The following is a 20,752-nucleotide window of genomic DNA, read 5'->3' as shown; positions in this document are numbered from 1 at the left end:
TTGTCAGTGGGCAAACGTACAAAATCAGCAGGGGATCAAATACTTTTTTCCCTCACTGTAGTAGTTAGTTGATATATGAAAATCAGACTCCACAATCGAGAAGTCAGCACAGGAATAAGAACAAAGTTTACAAAAGAGAGGAGGACATCGCCCCATCGTGCTCGTTTGGTGTCCGTTCATAACAAAGTGATCCAAGGATCCTATCCAGTCTATTTCTCAAACACATCGCTGGGGAGTTTGTTCAGATTGTGACGACTCTCCGTGTGAAGAAGTGTCTCCAGTTTTCCATTTTGAATGCCTTGAAGCCCAATTTCCATTTATGTCCCGGGTCCGTGTGTCCCTGCTGATCTGGAAAAGCTCCTCTGGTTTGATGTGGTCGATGCCTTTCATGATTTTGAAGACTTGGATCAAGTCCCCACGTAGTCTCCTCTGTTCCAGGGTGAAAAGGTTCAGTTCCTCAGTCTCTCAGTAGGACGTTCCCTTCAGACCTGGAATAAGTCTGGTTGCTCTCCTCTGAACTGCCTCTAGAGCAGCGATATCTTTCTTGAAGTGTGGAGCCCAGAACTGCACACAGTATCCAGATGAGCTCTAACTAGTGCATTGTACAGTCTGAACATCACTGCCCTTGTTCTCAATTCTACACTTTTGACAATATACCTTATCATTTTGTTTGCATTTTTTATTGTTTCCCCACATTGTTTGGATGATGAGAGTGAGGATCCCATGTAAACTCCTAGGTCTTTCTCATGCGTTACTTCTTCTAGTTTTATTCCTCCCATAATGTAATTATAGTGGACATTTTTGTTACCTGCATGTATTACCTTGCACTTGTCCACATTGAATTTCATCTGCCAGGCGTCAGCCCACAACTGAATATTATCTAAGTCCCTTTGAATAGCCTGTGCTGCCGAGATTGTATCTGCTGAGCCACCTATTTTAGTATCATCTGCAAATTTGACAAGTTTGCTAATTTTCCCAGAGTCCAGATCATTAATATAGATTAGAAAAAGCAAAGGCCCTAGTACTGACCCCTGTGGAACTCCACTAACAACCTCACTCCAGTTAGAAGCGACCCCTCTAATCGACACCCTCTGTTTCCTAGACATCAACCAGTTCATAATTCATCCATCTACTTACATTACCCTGAATGCGTATAGCTTCCAATTTGAGGATCAGTGTTTGGTGTGGAACCATATCAAGTCTTAGATTTTGTAGCGAGCGTGCAGTCTGAGTTTAACTCTGTGTTATCGTCAGCATTTCATTTACAAACATGTGGGATTGCTAGACAATCCAGTTTCAATGTGCAGGGCTCACAACCCTGCAAACACACAATGTTGCAACAAATGTGTAGCAACATAAATTGTTACATTACGTTGCTACAATGTTGTGGTAACATTGTGTGTTAGCAGGGAAGCCACCCTGCCCGCCTACTACTAGGCTAGAGCACGAGCTACTACTACGGACCAACAAGAGTGACTCCGGCTGCTTTACTCCTGTATTACAGTTGTATGTAGACACACAACAACTTTGTTAAATAAACATTAGGCTCTGTAAAAATACCTTCCTATTAGAAGACATACGGAAATAGCATAACAGCAGCAATAAGCACATTGTTACAATTTCAAATCAACTATAAAGGTTGTGAGTATTTATGAAGGAATATTTTGCAATTACAGCTGTAACTGACAAACAAATGTTTTTTTTTTATTTTATTTTTTTTAATTCATTCAATAATAGTTTAGCAATGTGAGCTGCAACAAAAATGCCTTCACATTAGTGTCCTTAAGGCTCATAACAGCGAAATACAGAATGTATTAGATCTAATGTATGCGATCTACTTAACTAAACTATTTACTTTTTCATGTTTCCAAACCACACTCAACACAGACTGCTGGTCTACATTCAGAAACATACCTGTGCGTTTGAGTTTGTGTGTGCAGCTTAATAATATTAATTTGTTTGTTGGTCCTCTTTCCTTTTCTGTCATTGCTAGTGTTGGAGAACAGTGTTTGGCTATTAGGTGGGTTAAAATACCATCTGTAGATTTGTGGTAGATTAATTGCACTTCACATATTATACACTTAATGATTTTAAATTTACTTTGTGAGGAAGCCATCGGACACATTCTTGTAGCGCAGATATCTGTAGATATGCACAGATCTGTAGAATTCTACAGATCCCATTGGTGGAGCCCTGCAGATCTGCGCAGAACTGCATGCAACCATTGCTAGCCAATCATAGACAAGAAATAACAAATCCCATCATCCCCTCAATCTTCATTACAGCTACATACAGACCTATCAGCAGTACAGGCTTCTCAACCCTATTTTGGATAGTGAGAAGGAGTTATTTTTCTAGTTATTGTTTTTTGTATTCATATCTATAGCACATTTATTATAATAAACATGTCTTACAACCTATTTGTCACCTAGATTTCTCTTTCCTTCAACATTTAGACCAAGTGGATAAGCTAGAATACAAATGCATCATTGCACACAAACTAAACATTCTACTCATGATTTGTTGTCACATTAAAGAAAAAATAAAGCTAAACTTACTGTCCTATGCATCAAGAAGAGGTGACCTTCTGACAGCTGTTCTACAAAAATCTCCCAGGAGGGGCATGCCCCCGGACCCCCCTAGAACAATATGTGCCCCCACTGCAAACACACAATCCTGTAGGAAACACTGCTTTAGATAATCTGTTGTGGGGTTTTCCCTGCAGTAATGATAGTGATCAAAAGGGGTTAATGAGAAAAGTTACAGTATCGGTTAGAGAAAATAAGTTATATTCTTTATTTGAGATGTAAAGTAAAGGTTAACTTTAGAGAGGACAGGGTGTTTCTAAAGCTGTTTCCTATATGCTGATGGCCAATTCTGCTGCAGCTGTCCTGAAGTTCTTTCCTCAGGGTGATTATGTGGCGATGGCACACATGCTTCCTCCTCCAGGCTGAGGCCCTAGTGGCCGAAGGTGTAGTTGGCTGGGCGCTGCCACCCCTGGTTCTGCAGGGCACTCAGGAAGGGCTCAAGGGTGGGCATCAGGTTGCAGCCCATGTAGTGGGCAGCCTGTTCCTTAGACATTGGTGATGGGAGGTAGCTTTGGCAGTGGTCTCCCCCCAGGTTGGGTGCACACTCCACACTGAGGGAGACATACAGGGAGCCATGATTGAGGTCACACCTCTTCTCTGTCACCTCCCCCCTGGATAGTTCAAACTGGCACTTCCCCAGAAGATCATCATAATAGCTGTCCTGATCCCACACCTCAAACTGGACAGCCCTGGACTTGGAGAGATCCACTAGGCCAAAGCTGAACTTCTTGTTCCACTGAGGGAAGTTGTCAGTGATAACTTGAGTCTGTTCCCTTTGACTGCCATAGAACACCTTCACGTAGGCATCAGTGTTGGTGATTTGGTCACCGTAGAGCCCTACTGCTCTCACCACAGTAACCACCAGTGTAGCCAGGCCTGGTTTACTGGGGCAGCAGTCTGCATCAATGCTGGTTTGCCCGTGGCACTTGCACAGGCAGGGGTTGGCTGGATCACGGTGACTCCCGACTTTGCACGGGCTGGAGCAGATCAGTGAGAGGGCTTTGTTCAGGATGTACTGACGCACGGCTTTCTTCAGGTTCACCTGAGTGATGTTTTCCTGCACCAGCATGTGCAGAGGCCTCAGGTCATAGGATACGATACCTGGGTGGGTCTTCAGTGAATTCATCCACTTTGTGTACTCGGCAGAGCCTCCCTCTGAGAATATGTCATGGACCCCTGGGAGACCCCCGATCACCTCTGTCTTGCGGTCCGAAAAGACACTGTGGAAGGTCTGGTCTCTGTTCAGCTTCCTGCTGACCCCTCTGCAGTACTCTGACAACTTTTTGTTTGGCTGACCGGTGACGACATCCAAGGCCTCGTTTCTCAGACAGTCATTGATCTCATTGACTCTGACCCCCTTCATTGCCGACTCACAGGTGCGCAGGGCCGTAATGCTGTGCACTCGCCCCCCCAGCTCCACCTGGCGGATGTAGTGGGTGCCGTAGGTGCTGATGAAGTTCTGGAAATTAGTGGCTGTTTTGCTGGTGTACTCTTTGGGAAGGGAGTGCAGCGTATTGAGGAACTCAGAGTTCAGGGGAGGTTGGTCTTTCAGGTGGAAACTGGGGAGAGACACAGAGAGAGGTAGAGAGAGGGAGGGAGAGTTACATGCAGACTGGTGTGCTTAAATACTCTGCCTGTCTAGTTTACAGTGAGGGAAAAAAGTAATTGATCCCCTGCTGATTTTGTACGTTTGCCCACTGACAAAGAAATGATCAGTCTATCATTTTAATGGTAGGTGTATTTTAACAGTGAGAGACAGAATAACAACAAAACAATCCAGAAAAACGCATTTCAAAAAAGTTTTACATTGATTTGCATGTTAATGAGGAAAATAAGTATTTGATCCCCTATCAATCAGCTAGATTTCTGGCTCCCAAGTGTCTTTTATACAGGTAACGAGCTGAAATTAGGAGCACTCTCTTAAAGGGACTCTCCTAATCGCAGCTTGTTACCTGTATAAAAGACACCTGTCCACAGAAGGAATCAAACAATCAGATTCCAAACTCTCCACCATGGCCAAGACCAAAGAGCTGTCCAAGGATGTCAGGGACAAGATTGTAGACCTACACAAGGCTGGAATGGGCTACAAGACCATCGCCAAGAAGCTTGGTGAGAAGGTGACAACAGTTGGTGCGATTATTCGCAAATGGAAGAAACACAAAATAACTGTCAGTCTCCCTCGGTCTGGGGCTCCATGCAAGATCTCACCTCATGGAGTTTCAATGATCATGAGAACGGTGAGGAATCAGCCCAGAACTACACGGGAGGATCTTGTTAATGATCTCAAGGCAGCTGGGACCATAGTCGCCAAGAAAACAATTGGTTACACACTATGCCATGAAGCACTGAAATCCTGCAGCGCCCGCAAGGTCCCCCTGCTCAAGAACGCACATGTACAGGCCCGTCTGAAGTTTGCCAACATCTGAATGATTCAGAGGAGAACTTGGTGAAAGTGTTGTGGTCAGATGAGACCAAAATCAAGCTCTTTGGCATCAACTCAACTCACCGTGTTTGGAGGAGGAGGAATGACCCCAAGAACACCAACCCCACCGTCAAACATGGAGGTGGAAACATTATGCTTTGGGGGTGTTTTTCTGCTAAGGGGACAGGACAACTGCACCGCATCAAAGGGACGATGGACAGGGCCATGTACCATCAAATCTTGGGTGAGAACCTCCTTCCCTCAGCCAGGGCACTGAAAATGGGTCGCGGATGGTATTCCAGCATGACAATGACCCAAAACACACAGCCAAGGCAACAAAGGAGTGGCTCAAGAAGAAGCACATTAAGGTCCTGGAGTGGAATAGCCAGTCTCCAGACCTTAATCCCATAGAAAATCTGTGGAGGGAGCTGAAGGTTCGAGTTGCCAAACGTCAGCCTCGAAACCTTAATGACGTGGAGAGGATCTGCAAAGAGGAGTGGGACAAAATCCCTCCTGAGATGTGTGCAAACCTGGTGGCCAACTACAAGAAACGTCTGACCTCTGTGATTGCCAACAAGGGTTTTGCCACCAAGTACTAAGTCGAAGGGGTCAAATACTTATTTCCCTCATTAACATGCAAATCAATGTATACATTTTTTGAAATGCATTTTTCTGGTTTTATTTGTTGTTATTCTGTCTCTCACTGTTAAAATACACCTACCATTAAAATTATAGACTGATCATTTCTTTGTCAGTGGGCAAACATACAAAATCAGCAGGGGATCAAATACTTTTTTCCCCCACTGTATCTAGTATTGTATTCCAATTGAAGTATCTGTCTGTCAGTCTCAGTTCAATGTTAACTCACTGTAGTGTCCAATCAACTGTCATGTCTATTATAGTTGCACCCCTTCTTTCTCTCTGCAGTTCTAGTGTACAGCAATGTCCACTCAGCATTTGTATTACACCTCCCCTCTCTCTGCATGTGGTCACTCATTGTACCTGTACTGTACTGCCTGCCTACCCCCCTCTCAGACCCAGTTCAATGTTAATGAACTTCAGTGTCCTCTCAGTCAGTTAGTCCAGTGTTTCTGCACTGTATTGCTCTCATCCCCTGCTCTCTCTCTCACCTGTAAATCTTGCAGTTGACTTCGTTGCTGGAGAAGCTGTACTTGTCAGACTTGGACCTTTCCGTGGCAAACTTGGTAATTTCCGTGTAGGTGCCGCCCACCTGTTTGTTGTCCATTTGCTCCAAATCTAGACCCAGTTTCCAGCTGTCATTGGTTGTCTCCGTGCTGTCCTTCAGCACTGACTCATGGGACTGGTACAACTTGCTGGTGACGCTGTGGAGACAGTTGACCCGAGGGCGCCAGTCCAGCACCGAGTCGGGCACCTTCTGCAAATTACCGCCCAGCTGGGTGTTCTTGCACAGCTGACATATCCCATCTGCCATCGCCCATGTCTCAACATCAATCACATAGGCACCCTTCCACTTCATGCTGACAATGTCAAACCCTTTGCCCACCAGGTTGTACCCAGGCACAAAGCTGGCTTTCTGGCACTCTACTTTGGACCCAGTGTGGCAGCCCAGGATGATGCCAGGCTGGCATAGTGAGAGCAAAGCCCAGGGCAGCAGGAGGAGAGGACAGAGAGAGCCCATGACAGGAACACTGTATTATGATGGGGCCCTGTGGATGAGAGAGACAGAGAGAGAGAATTAGTGAATTAGTTTAGTCTTAATGCTGACGACTGAGAAAATGTTTCCCCTTTTTTCTACTTTTAAATTCTAGGTGATAAACAATATTAATTTGCTTATGAACTACAATGTGATATATATCTATCGTTTCAGAACAACCTCTGCTCAATTAATTTTTCATGTATAATGTACTTTTAAGACAGTATTTGAGTGGTAAATGTGCAATAAAGTTAAATAAATAGAATTTATTTTGTTATTGATTTCACACCCCACACAGTAATAGTGAACAGTTTTGACACTTAGAAAATGCTCTTCAATGCCTCAGGTATTCAAATATGCATTGTTTTTCAATAAACTATATAAATAACACTGAAATAATGCCCCTTTTTTGCAAACTGTCCGAGGTGAACATTATTATTCTATTTTCCCTGAGCTATTCAGGTCTGAGCAAAGCTGGGCCTCTCCAGGAAGCTGCAGAGGGGCACCTGGCATGCCATTGAAGGTTTGCAGTGTTCAGATGGGCAATTGGCAAAGGTGTGCGATTGTTCTGCCTGTGATCCAGTGGACAGCGAGTCTGTTTTGTCCATTTGCACCCCCGAGGGGCTGGCAGGGGTAAATCTGGGCAGAGTGGGAGCCCAAACTGGATCCCTCCCCCCTCAGTGTTTGTAACCCAACACCCTTTATCAGCTGATCTCTCCAGCTGAGCATTCTAAGGCAGAGGAGTTCTCAAATCATTTCTCAGATAATTAATACATTGTAATTGACTCCCCCATCTTGGGCAGATCCGCCTAACTCGTCTTCTGTTTAAGATTAACAGGAGTCATAGGATTTGGTATGAATAACAGTCAAGTTTCATGCCAAATGCTGGCACTAAACACTCTGGTGGACAGCTGGCATTTACATAAAACATCTTGACTAGGTGCTATTGACTCACTTTAGTAGTCTTTAAACTAAACCAGCTATTCCCTTGATTGATGTCAATTGACTTCAATGTGTTGAGGTCATAGGGCCCTACCAAATTAACGACCGTGAAATATGGTCTCCTCTGTGAAGTGTTAAAAAAAAATGTTTTACCCTATTATAAAATCCAATGTAGTTAGTGTTATACGTTACATATTGCAATGCATTGTTAAACTGACTATTACATTCAATATCTCCGAGATTATCTGGGCTTTCCAAGTATGTATACGTCGAAGAGCCAAGCAATACAGAAAAATGTCTGAAAGGTTTCAACAACCTGCATCACAGTTCCTAAAAGCTGTGCGTATTTCTGACCGCACAAATACAGCTGCTGCTGCTGGATTTCCCCGAGCTTAATGCAATTCCTGGCTTTGACAACAACTGTAGGCTAGAGATTCCTGCTTATCTACAGGTCTGGGAAAAAATGAGACCACTCCAAGTTCAGAAATCAATTTAAGTGGCCTCTTAATTTTGTTATGTATAACGCGCATTGACGCGTTCATTAATTGGCTGCCGATACAGACATTTAAAGGGGCATGCATCCCTTCTGTACTAATAGTACATAACAATGAATATTATGTTAGAATCTGTTAACTAATAATTCAATGTTTTCATTTACCAATAGGAGCACGTTATTTATCAAACAGCACTGATTCCTGGAATACTGAATGTATAAATGCTGTAACAAAGGAGAATAATAATAAAAATAGGTTGATTGCAAGCAGCACATAATTGTCACTTAGTTTCATTAAAAAAAATCTCATGCATTACATTGTTATTAAATTGAATCAGTTGGTTAACCTTGTCTTCTGTCAGACTGATATTGTATAAAAGCTTGTCCATGAGAATAGAAACAATCCGTTTACAATCTATATACTTGGTAACAAGTGACATACATTTTAGCTTCATGTTAAATTGGGAAATTATTCAGCTTCAATGCACATTCATTTTAAACTTTGCAATTGTAGCTCTCAAACACTTTAGTTACTAAAGAAGCGCTTAATCTATGGAGATGCTGGAAGTAATTTGTCATTTCCGTGTTTTAGTTGTTTATTTTTGCTCTCTATTGTGAACGCTTCCGTTAAGACAATCTACTCAGAAAATCAATGAAAAATAATTTCGCATTAATCTATTAATCCCGGAAAATTGGATAGTGTACCCGATTATTGTTTTGAAGAAGCCCTGGTTTGTCACTTATATCACTTTTATCTTCTTTATGTTTAGCTTAGCATCTGGCTAACTAACATGAGCAAGTTTATTTTAGTACAAAACTCAAAGAAATGTAATGTATTATTTCTAAAACCAATCAGAGCATATATAGTGCATTGTGAGAATTATGTTGTGTGTATTTCATACATGTAATGTTATTTCTGTCTTTTAAAACGAAGCACTGAAATAATGTTTGTTTTATTGGAATATACTGTAACACCCCACCTAGTGGGTGTGTTAACTATTGGGTTCACTGACGCACCTTTTTATACCAGGTAAGGTGCGGAATATAGGATTCAACCAAGACAGATGGAGACCAAGTACAGAATTCCAGAGAACAGTTTATAAAAATTGACATTTATTTGTACACCGTATAAAAATAGAAAGGGATACTTGGGTTATGGGGAAAACAGCGAGGTCAGGCAGTCTCTAACCCTCACTCAATACAAGTCAATACACACCAATTCATAAGAAAACCACCCCACACTTCAAAATAACTGAACATTAATCTAAATAAACCAAACCACTCACTCATAAGGCAACCAATAAATACACAAAACAATAAGAACCACACAATAAAGCAATATAAAGAAACACCACTGACCTCCTCCCAACCCCCAACCCCCAACCCCCAACCCCCAGATGTAAATTAAGCACCCTTTTTACACATATAAGCTTTTTTTCTCTGTGTATTTATTTTAAATTTCAGTTTGGATACTCTTCCATACTCTGAAACCATGTAAGTCCATGAAATTAAATATATTTGTAAAAAAATATATATACCTGAAAAACATCACCCATACATCATAATTCGGACCCAAAAAACACCAGACTCCCAGTCGTGCGCCTTAACCACTCCATCATGAAGCGCTCTGGAGCCTCGCTGAAGGCGCTGCGGTGAATCTGCATTGTGACGGAAGAAGGGGGTTCAGACCCCCGAGTCGTTACAATATAGCCTATCTGTATGTGTTCCGCAATACATTATATAAAGCCTAAAATGAATGCAATACACTGCATTTAACACCTCCCTTTATCTATAGATACCGAGTGAGCGAGTAGATGCGTCTCTGTTCATTTTCCCGAATACAAACAAACAAAACACAATCTAGAAACTACTACTACTGCCGACCACTTTCTATGGCAACATTGTAAAAGCATCTTCATCTTCATCATCATCACTGGGATTTTGTGGAACAGACTGCGGCTCTGAACAGGCACGTCCACTCACAGATCCCGACTCTCTCCACATTTGCCCTCTTTGGCTCTGTAGTAAAGTCAATGCTTATGCATATAATGCAGTTCAAGATATGACACTTACCCCTGTCCCGGGACACGGGTTTAGTAGAAAACACAAATCTGTAGGTTCCAGCAGACATTGCTCTGATAAAGACACTGAGATTAAAGTTATACTCTTGCATCTTGGATCTCGGGATCTTTAAACTGCTCTACTGAGCTGAAAGTGTCTGTACTTGACGAGTTTGTATGCCGCTCCGATTTCCGTGACACATCTGCACGCGTGTGAATTGGCTTTGTAATAAGGGCTCAATACACTACTTGAATATGAAAGCGTTTTTACATGGTAAAGCAACCCTTCATTAATAGTAAAATGAGTGGACAGTGCTGCGATTAATCATTAAAAGGATGATGCTTTCGGTTTCAGTTTAAAAACCGAACTGTAAGGTTTGTTTGATGAAGCTAAACCGCATTGATTAGTCAAATAGTCTAAACGCCAATGCGTGTTGCACTGTTTAAGGTTTATTTTATTTCTGTGCAAGTAATTCATGGAGATGGTTAATAAGCACAGACAATAGATGTTTATTAAATCTGAATATTTGACAGAGTTGAACACATCTGTCCCCTGCCATCGCAGATTGGTTTTTGTTTGTGTTTCTTGTGATGCTTTTATTCAACGTTGGACGAGCAAAGATGGCGTTTGGGAGTCGTGTGGCCAGCGCTTTCGGATTCCTTCTGTTAGGAGTGAACTGATCTTCAGGGTTTGCACCTACCCTGCTAATACACAATGTTCCTGCAACGTTGTGTTAGCTGGGTACTGAACTCAGATAAGAGATCTCTAACACTTTTTGGTTGGTTTGTTGTTTTAAACAACCCGGGTAGATAAGGAACTGAACAATACTGAATTACACACACACATATCTGTGTACACATTACTTATATGCTATTTTGAGGTATCTTCAATATAATCAAAGAGCTCTTCTGTATTGATATGAATTCTTATTTTATTTGTTTTGGGAATACAAGGCTGTAAAACCTGTACAGTTGTGAATAGTTCATAGTCTTGGTAAATTGCATAATAAATCAACCAGTTGTTGATTTGATGTATTTTTCAACACCAGGACTAAGTAGTGAGTTGATCTTCTCTAACTGCTCAGAACCTATGTCCTTGATGTTTGTCTATCTATTCTAATCCAGAGTACAGGTGCTACACAAACAAGCACTTTTAAGGGGTTCTTTAATGCTACAGCATTTTGATTTGGCAGTAAAAGCATGAAGAATTTAACAGAATTTCGCTTTGAAAATGTTACTGGCATTATTATTCAAATTAAATTCAAATGCATTTCAAGAGTTTTGGGAGAAAAAACTAAATGTGCAAAACATGCCAATCTTTTGCATCTGTAACTTGTCAGTAGCTATAGGTACACTGTCAGACATATTTATCACTTGTAAAATGTAATTATTTTATAAATCACCAGGATTTGGGGTAGATATTTCCATCTCAGGAATTACTCCCATATGTAATATGTTTGTTCAGAAATGTACATAACTTTTTCCACAGGAATATTAGCACAATCAATTGCCATAGTCAAATCTAAAGTAATATCTTTTCAGGGTTCACAACTTTCTTTCCCTTATGGTTCTCCTTGAAGAAGTACACCGATCAGCCATAACATTATGACCACCTGCCTAATATTGTGTGGGTCCCCCTTTTGCCGCCAAAACAGCCCTGACCCGTCGAGGCATGGACTCCTCCAGACCTCTGAAGGTGTGCTGTGGTATCTGGCACCAAGACGTTAGCAGCAGATCCTTTAAGTCCTGTAAGTTGCGAGGTGGGGCCTCCATGGATCGGACTTGTTTGTCCAGCACATCCCACAGATGCTCGATTGGATTGAGATCTGGGGAATTTGGAGGCCAAGTCAACACAATTAAATGTCTTTTCAATGCAATGATGACTCGATGTTTAGGTCTCTGTGTTTCTCATCAATTTATTCAGTTAATTATACTAATTGTAATTAGTTTGTATTGCAATTATTTGTAGTGCAATTGGTTGATGCTTTTTTAATTGTTAATTCAATTACTATAAATTAGGAGACTACAGGGACATTAGCAGTTGAATTATATCTTGCAGAAGAAGTTGCAGAAAATGCCCTAGTTGTACTTGAAAATGTACTCTGCGTGTGTTTCTTCCAAGACGCTGTCCAGAGAAGCAGCAGATTGGATGGACTGACCTGATGAAGGCTTGTGATGCGTCGACTTCTTGTTGATAAAAACAGAATCGGACACCCAGATGAGATCGCAGTTACAGGGCCCTGGAGCTGTCAGCACCAATACTGACCACTGTGGACTCAGGACAGTACAGCGCCATTTATAGGGGGAAAGAGGAACTGGTTTCAATTGTGCCATTAGCACGAAAGATAAACATCTCCTCATCTCTTATTGCTGCACAAAAGTGTGGTACAGGCAGACTTGCAGACTAGAGGTTTTGTAACCAGCAAGGCACTGGAATTGCAACTCGTAAACAACACCTCTGAAAAGGGATAGTTGAGGTTAAACCCGCAGAATGCTGAAGGGAGGTGTTGGATCAATGGTCAGTTTGAGAGATTGATTGATAGGTAGGTGTCAGATTACAGGGTGATGCCAGGCAAGTGTGGGATCACGCCCATGAAGCATCTCTGAGTCACACAAAATGGCTGTTACTTTGTTCAGATCAAGTCGTGCTCTTTTACCATGGAGTCAAGCAGCAACTTTCACATTCACTAGACGGGGGGAAAATCTGATAACGGTTAGATTTCTGTCATACTTCCAGTGTAAGATCAAGCTGATAAACAACAATGACAATTTTCCTAGCCTTTTTTTGCTCATCTTAATGAATGAATTAATCATTCTGGAGGGCAGCACTGTGGAGTAGTGGTTAGAGCTCTACACTCATAACTTTTAAGGTTGTGGGTTCAAATCCTGGGTAGGTTGGTGCTGTTGTACCCTTGAGCAAGGTACTTCATTTAGATTGCTCTAGTAAAATGCCCAGCTATATAAATGGGTACAAATATAAGTCACCCTGGATAAGAGCATCTGCTAAATGAAAAATAATGTAATGTAATATAAAATTGTATAAGGTAAATATTAAGGAACCAACTGTTTTAGGATAAGGGCATCTGCCAAGAAATAATAATAATAATAATAATAATAATAATAATAATAATAATAATAATAATAATATGTAATCCATACAGAATTGTGAGGTAATGTTTGTGACCCCTTTAGAATTATCTGTATTCCTACATTAATTTGACCTAAAATGTGATCTTATCTTCATCTAAGTCCTAATAGATATTGAGAATCTGATTAACACCAACACAATTTACATACTCATGTCTTTATTGAACAATTTGATCCAATACTCATTGTCTTTTTTTGGGAAAAGTATGTGAACCTCTAGAATAATCAGCTCTTCAAATGACCAAGCGATTTCTGAAAAGGACATGAAGAATTTGTTCACTTAAATTTGCTCATTATTATTTACACTAACTAAAATAGTTTGAATGGGGTATTTTATGCCGGTGTACTTTGAATTAATGTCACCAACTGGTAGAGTTGTTTTCTTTGCTGGAACCACATTGTAAGGCAATCAGGAATGTCCACACCTTTCTCACAAGAGGACTTTACTATTTCCAAATAGATTGCAAACTGAGTGGATGCATTGGCTGGGTTTCCATTTTCTTCAAAGCAGCTTACTAAGATAGGAAGCCTTTGGTGCAGTTCAGAAATGCCTGATGTCCATGGAATAGATTCAGTAGCACCAGTCAGACCCACTTCTGGAGCTAGCTTAGTGTATTTGATAAGATACAAGAGCTAGTGCAACACATCCAGTAGCAGAATGTGTGAATATCAACTTCCAACTTCCTCTCAGAGTGAGAACAATGACAATGTTGATTGATGTTTCATAGTTTTCAGAACCCTGTTTGTTCCACCTTTAGCAAGTTTCCTTCATCTACACATTAAAAAAAAAAATGGAACTAAAGTAGAATGTGCCTCCTGGAGGCCCACAGACACATAGGCCATAGCGATCGTATCCACAATCCAGTGGGATGAGCGTTGCCGAGACCAGGCCTGTCCAAAAGACCTCGCTTCATTGCATGCAAACAACTGGTCTTTGTGACGAACGCCCCTGGTTTGATCCATGTAGCACTGCAGGGCCTGAACAGGAGAGAGGAAGGGAAACCGGCTCTCCTCATCCGCAGAAATCTGAGGCGGAAGGAAGTCCATCAACTCCACTAGCTGATTAACATGGAAGGGGGAGATTTGGCACAAAAGCAGGGTTTGGTTGTAATGAAACCCTGGAGCCATTACCAGCATAACGAGTACATGAAGGATTTTTGTGAACACAATGGCCATCAGATATGCTTTTTTTGTGACACAAACTTCTACCTGCTGAAGTGAAGTTAGAAATACTATAAGACTGAGATGGTAAACTCAGCCATTTCTTCCATTGTGGGAAGTAGAGAGTTCTGGAGACCGATTTTTAAAATGTGAAAGTTGCAGCTTGACTAAACGCAGTGGTATTTCTGGCCAATCTCACACCCTAGGTGAGATCTCTAAAAATCACCCAAAACAAATACCAGCTTAAGGGGAAATAACACTTTTTCATTTTAATAATATAAACACTTAAGAATTACAAGTGCAACATTAAAAAAAAAAAAGTCAAAATATTGTGTGCAGCTATAAAATAATAAAAAAAATAAAAAAATAAAGACAACATAAAAACAATATTTACTAATGCACCCCATGGCATTGCAGCCCGTCTCTCACTACAGCCCCGACCAGGCTGCTTGTCGTGATGATCAGTGCCGATGTGTCGTGAGGGCCACATCGGGCTCAAAATCGTGTAGTGTGACCCCGGCATAATTGGGAGCAGCTCCTCTCTGCAGAAGCTACTGTAACAGGATCACTTGTAGCGATTTTTAAGGTTCCACTTCCACCCTTTGCCCACTGCCTGGCACATGCTATGTATTTACAGCTGCTCCAGTTCAGGTTTAGCTAGTTTGCTAGCCGGGGCCACAGTACACTATTTTAAACCCGATTTTAGCCCGATTTGGTCCTCACGACAGATCGGCACTGATCGTGGAGAGTGACGTCATCAGCAGCCAATGAGAGCCGAGCTGACTGAAGAATTTCCATGCGTTTTTATTAAAATACTTCAAATAGCAATGGTTGTTTCGGGGCAGGTTATTTTAAAATACTAGACGCTTTTTTGTGTTTGTCCGCACAGACCAACACAAACAGCAGCAGCGGCCGTGTGTGCTGCCCTGCTCTCTGTGCGGATCACGGTGTTTCTGCGGGATGTGGGAGTGTGGAGGCTGTGACGCAGATCCACGACAAGGATGTCAGGGCTGCGTCCCAAACCGCACACTCTTCCCCTCCTCCTCTTCCCTGGCGGGGCGGCGGTGTCCATCAGCGCTGTGTCCCTCAGAGCGAGTGCAGGAGCCCGATCGCGCTGTTTGTCCTTCGCGGCTCCCTTCGGCGGAGTGACCGGAAGAGCGCACGGACGCGGAAGCGTTTCAGCGCTGAATCCCAAACTGTGCGGTAAAGACGGAGACTGGGAAAATATGGCAGCGGCGGGGGTATTTAAATGTCATGTTAGCTGTGTAACAAGGGTAGTGTCTAGTGTTTATAATTAATTTTCCCTGACTGCCTCTTGTTCTGTGATTGATTTCTCTGGCTGCATAATGGGCCTCAGGTCTTGTTTTGCATATAAGATTGTGGATGATTTGTTGCCCTTGAGATCTGACGCACTTTTTGTCCATTGGTACCTCCAGACCGCATCTGCAGGAGGAAGGGCAGCGCGGTGTCTTTTAAAACCGGGCGGGGGGACTGGATAGCAGCAGCTGAGCTGGCAGAACGTGTTGGTCTATTACATGAGACTGGTTGGTCGGGTTGGTGAGTTAGGTGATTAAGCACCCTTCCCTGGAGATCATTAGGTTTACACCTCTCCCACCTCAGGCGCTCTTTGGTTTTAGTGATTTATTCTGAATTGTATTGTTTTACCACACGTGCACGTGCAGTTTGTCTTTTATATTGTTTTTAGAATTCTGGAACGTTATATTCTACTTGTAATGGGCTATCCCTGTTTTGTATTTTAAATAGCTGTTCTTGTGCGAGTTGGCTTTTTATCTTGTCTTGATCTATTCTTAGTCGGAGAGTAACATCCGCAATTATCGTGCCTTAAGGTTTTTTTGTTTTGTTTTTATGTTTACTTGTGTTATTTTGTTTCATTATTCACTGGTTTATACTGTATTAAGGTGTGTGCAGATTGTTCGGTTTATGTATTGGTTTTAAAGTTAATCACCTGATATTAGATGTGTATTTTTATAGATTTATGGTACTCTATTTAAATTGTTCACTTATTCCCTGTTTGCTGGTCTGAATTTGCCATCTCCGACTCTTTTGTTATTTCAAGATAAAAGGTTTTATTGGAATACTTGAAGGACAATATTTTAACCCTGTGTGTAATAAATGCATTATTTTAATTCTGGTCTCATTGTCTTGCATACTAACCCCTGCTGTTGCCATTTTCCCCTCAGTTGAGATCTGTGTGGGATATCATTGGAGGTCCCTCACCTGTCTGAGGGTGGCGTAGTCATTTTATATTAAATTTAAAATGTATATTGATTTAACAAGTAACACGCTACAGCTAGACAGTTGTAGAAATTGTTAAATTAGGTATCAAGGAAATAATACATAGATACAATAATTATATAATCATGATTTAAATATACGATTAGGAAGATAAACCAAAACATGTTTTGGAAACTATCATTTAATTAATTACTGAAGTAGTATCCTATAAAACTAGGAGGTGATATTAACTAAGTGTATTTCAAAATTATTATTATTATTACTATAGTTCAATACAGAGACAGATGACAAGAAAAGACTGTGTAGGTACTTTTTCGGTCAAAGGCAAAGGCACTGAATGCTGACGCTGAAGTGTGTCCCATTAGGCGCTTTTAGATTCGCCTACACCCTCCCTCACTCCAGTGCACACTCTGTGACGCCAGCACAACTTCACGCAAAGTGTACACTTGTCGAAGTGTGCGATTTGGGACGCAGCCCAGATCAGTGTTGCAGTGTGTGTCCCTGTACTGAAACGATGACAAATTCGGTGCAAAAAGTGTGAGCTGCGCACTGTTCACAAAATCAGGGCGGATTGTAGAAATCATGTTGTGTGACTTTAGCGCGCTACATTTCAAGTAGCTAAAACCAGAACAGACAGATGCTTTTAAAAATGTCCATAAAACATGGGGGAGTGCTCAATCGGCGCCCCCTCTGCAGATGGCGCCCTAGGCGCCTATGCCTAGAAACGCCCCAGACTAAACGCTCTCACATTAAAACAACATGAATCGATCTGATTCACAGTGTCATCATGACTCGTAATCCATTATTATTATTGTTGTTGTTATTATTATTATTATTATTATTATTATTATTATTATTATTATATATTTTTATTGATTTTCTTAGCAGAAGCCCTCCTCAAGGGTGACTTACAAAATATAAGACCATTGCAAAGCTGCAATAATATAGTACAGATCAAAACATAATAAAATTACAAATTACACAAGTGGATAGGAAAGTAGACAGTTAATACAAAATTCAAGTCCTACATCCTAGAGTGTAATAGCTGGTGCAGACAAGATGTGCTGTCATACACTCAGGGGAAGGGGGCATAGGGGAGATCTAATAAACAACATGAGTACTAGGAATGTAAAAGCAAGCAGTATGATGATACGTTATATAATTGCAATTTAATAGGAGAGCTGAGCCACACAGGGGAATAAACAACTAAATTAGGAAGGAGAGTGGAGAGGAGGCAGAGTTAGTCTTCTGGCACTGGAGGAGCGCAGTGGTCTGGAGGGGATGTATGGAGAGATGAGTGACTGAAAGTAGCTTAGTGCAGTGTGGTCGAGACAGCGGTAGGTGAGGGTCAGTGTGTTGAACTGAATGTGTGCCGGTATCGGGAGCCAGTGGAGGGAGCGGAGCAGTGGAGTAGCGTGTGCGAATCGGGGCAGAGAGAATACCAGACGAGCCGCAGAGTTCTGGATGAGCTGGAGCGGCGGGTAGTGGATGCAGGCAGGCCGGCCAGGAGGGAATTGCAGTAGTCCAGGCGGGAGAGGACTAGGGACTGGAAGAGCAGCTGAGTTGCCTGGACCGTACTTTTATTCTGGAATGTTTACCTCAGGGCCGGGACTGACATATTCAGGAGCTGCCTTTTCATAGCATTGCCTACTGTTTTATTCAAATTTAAATATTTAGAACACCAGCAAAACTGTTATTTTGTGTACAGATAGACTTACATCCATCACATTAACTGAAAGGAAAGGCCAGGTTAACTTTAACCCTGGATTTGTTTGACGTAGGGAGCAGAAACAGTGAGACACATTTTCTCTGAGTGCCAAATGCCATTTAGTTTGTTTGTGATGGAAGTCAAAGAAGAAAAATAAATGTTGAAGCGCAACTACTTCCACTGAAGATACAGAAGAAAACTGCGTTTTTTCCTAGCATCACCCGATAATCTGACACCTGCCTATCAAACGATCTCTCAAGATGCATGTTTGTCCAACACCTCACTTCTCTGCATGCTGCTGGTTTAATCTCAACTTCCTCTTTTCCCCTGTTTACTAGTCTGCATGCCCTGAACTGGGCAGCTTCATGTTGTGGAAACTCTAGTCTGTCTGGACCGTACTTTTATTCAGCGATATATCTGCTGCCATCCAGGAGGGGAAGAATAAACAGGTAATGTTATGATATCAAGATCAGACTGAAGGGAATATTCGGTTCCTTCAGCGAGGAGAGCAGATCCTCATATGAATGTTGGCCTAATTGGAGCATTTGAATGATTGAAACAGATGAAGATTTCATGATCAAAATGAATTTGAAATCAGGCATTTGAATTCTCCAACATGCTCTAACCCTAGCATTTCAAGTCAATCTAAGGAAATTATTACTTTAGTTAAGATTTATATTCGGGACTGACATATTCAGGAGTCGCCTTTTCATAGCATTGTCTACTGTTTTATTAAAAATAAAATGCCACCAATACTGCTTTTTTGTGTACAGGCTTAAATCCATCACATTTAACTGTTAACTGTTTCACTGCAACACCTTTTTGTGCAAGTCTACAGCAGCAATATACCTGAAAGAAATTATAAATAATCCAAATGGGTAGAAAAATGTTATTGTCACAGAGGGTTTTTGTTTTCATGTGCACTTATATTATTCTTTATTGTTTTTGATGTATTTCCATTCTTCACGAATTACTTCATTGTCACTCATTGATTGTTTGTTTTCACTTATTTTCACTTATGTTTGGACACACAGGAAGGACACTGACAGCTCGGTGCACCTGTTTTGACTAAACAACACCCCACCCTTCCCTCACAGCCACATCACCTGTTAGCACTCAGCATGATAAAAGCTGCCCTGACCAGAGGAAGAGAGAGCAGTGGAGAGGCAGCTTTGATCACCAGCGGCAGCAGCAACAACAATGACCGCAGGGCTACAGCAAAGAGACACAAATGGAATTATCACTGATAAAAGACAATTGAACTAGCAGTGTACCTGGAATGCACTAGTGGACTTCCCTTGCAGGATTGGTGATTTCAAGTCCCATGGCGGTAGACAGCACCTCGGGCTCCGGATTAAGCAGCACAGAGGGAGAGAAGCGCAGTAGAGGGTGAGAGAGGGATGCATCCAATACCATCCGTGGTTGTGTGTGATTGCAGCACTACCTGTGAGCATGTTCCTTCCTTCCCTCTCCCTCTTTGTTTGGTCGGAGCTGGCTGCGTGGAAGAGCAGGTCTGCATGGGCAGGAGTGCCGTCAGGAGGGATCTTCATCCCCCAGCCCGGGACGGGAGCCCCGTTCTGGGCCGATTCAGGACCTTCCGTATGTCCAAGTGAACTGCGTGTTGGGACTATCTATTCTTTTATGTCTTGTTGCTTATATATTTTTGTGCCACTGCTGTGTATGGCTTTATGATTTTAGCATAGTTATTTTTGTAGTCTTTAGCTTTGTACTGGTTTTAGTATGTTATTGCTTGAATTATTAAAGGCACATTTTTAAAAATGTCGGGCTCATTATATGGATCAGTAATGTCGAGTCTTTGTAGCTTAGACCTCTATCAACGTGAGCTGTGTAATTGGGTGGCCAACTTATCTAAATATTGCTGGTGTTTGTCAAACCCCATATCACAACAAGCGGAGTTGCCTGCCACGATGGCGCTGTTTTGGTCTGTGGTGCTTTGAGGTCAGACTGCAGGAGCTCTATAAGGTAGACTCGCACTACGCGATGAGCTCAGTTAACTCCTTCCCTTGGTACTGCTCGGTTCCCAATCAGCACTAGGTAAGGAACAGGGCTGAAAATTCACAGCCTGGTTCAGGTTGCCAGTGTGTAATGTGCCGCACTGTGCCAGCCTGATTCTGGGTCAGGCTGGGTATGTCAGTGGAAAAGGGGTTTACAAGAGCAGGGAGGAATGAGCCTCACACTCCCTGAGACGCCCAGCATGTATTCTTGCACAATACTTTGCTGCCCCCTTGTGGCTGCAGGGCAGCTTCACAACATCAGTCCCCAGGCCCACATCACTCTCA

The 20,752-nt window shown here is 42.0% G+C and overlaps 1 protein-coding gene and 1 long non-coding RNA gene across 2 annotated transcripts; one reads left to right on the top strand and one right to left on the bottom strand.

Moving 5' to 3' along the window:
- Window positions 1–1,484: 1,484 nt before the first annotated feature.
- Window positions 1,485–12,425, bottom strand: LOC136767780 (perforin-1-like). The gene is made up of 3 exons (XM_066721778.1): window positions 12,340–12,425; window positions 6,141–6,698; window positions 1,485–4,147 (listed from the first exon to the last, which is right to left on the bottom strand). The coding sequence occupies exons 2-3, from the start codon at window positions 6,668–6,670 to the stop codon at window positions 2,959–2,961; spliced, it is 1,719 nt and encodes a 572-aa protein (XP_066577875.1). The 5' UTR covers window positions 6,671–6,698; window positions 12,340–12,425; the 3' UTR covers window positions 1,485–2,958.
- Window positions 12,426–15,398: 2,973 nt separating this feature from the next.
- LOC136767958 (uncharacterized) lies at window positions 15,399–20,225 on the top strand. The gene is made up of 3 exons (XR_010821905.1): window positions 15,399–15,691; window positions 15,925–18,901; window positions 19,487–20,225. It is a non-coding gene; the product is annotated as an uncharacterized LOC136767958 (long non-coding RNA).
- Window positions 20,226–20,752: the final 527 nt, after the last annotated feature.

This window comes from Amia ocellicauda, chromosome 14, assembly GCF_036373705.1.
Source record: "Amia ocellicauda isolate fAmiCal2 chromosome 14, fAmiCal2.hap1, whole genome shotgun sequence".
Lineage (NCBI taxonomy): Eukaryota > Metazoa > Chordata > Actinopteri > Amiiformes > Amiidae > Amia > Amia ocellicauda.
The sequence above is the reverse complement of the archived record's forward strand: the minus strand, read 5'-3'. Positions and strand labels throughout refer to the sequence as shown.

Excerpts from the sequence above, each read along its gene's own strand:
- LOC136767780 (XM_066721778.1), bottom strand. The coding sequence starts at position 6,670 with ATGGGCTCTCTCTGTCCTCTCCTCCTGCTGCCCTGGGCTTTGCTCTCA. Across the intron at positions 4,148-6,140 it reads GTCAACTGCAAGATTTACAG|TTTCCACCTGAAAGACCAAC; the intron begins GTGAGAGAGAGA and ends GTCTCTCCCCAG.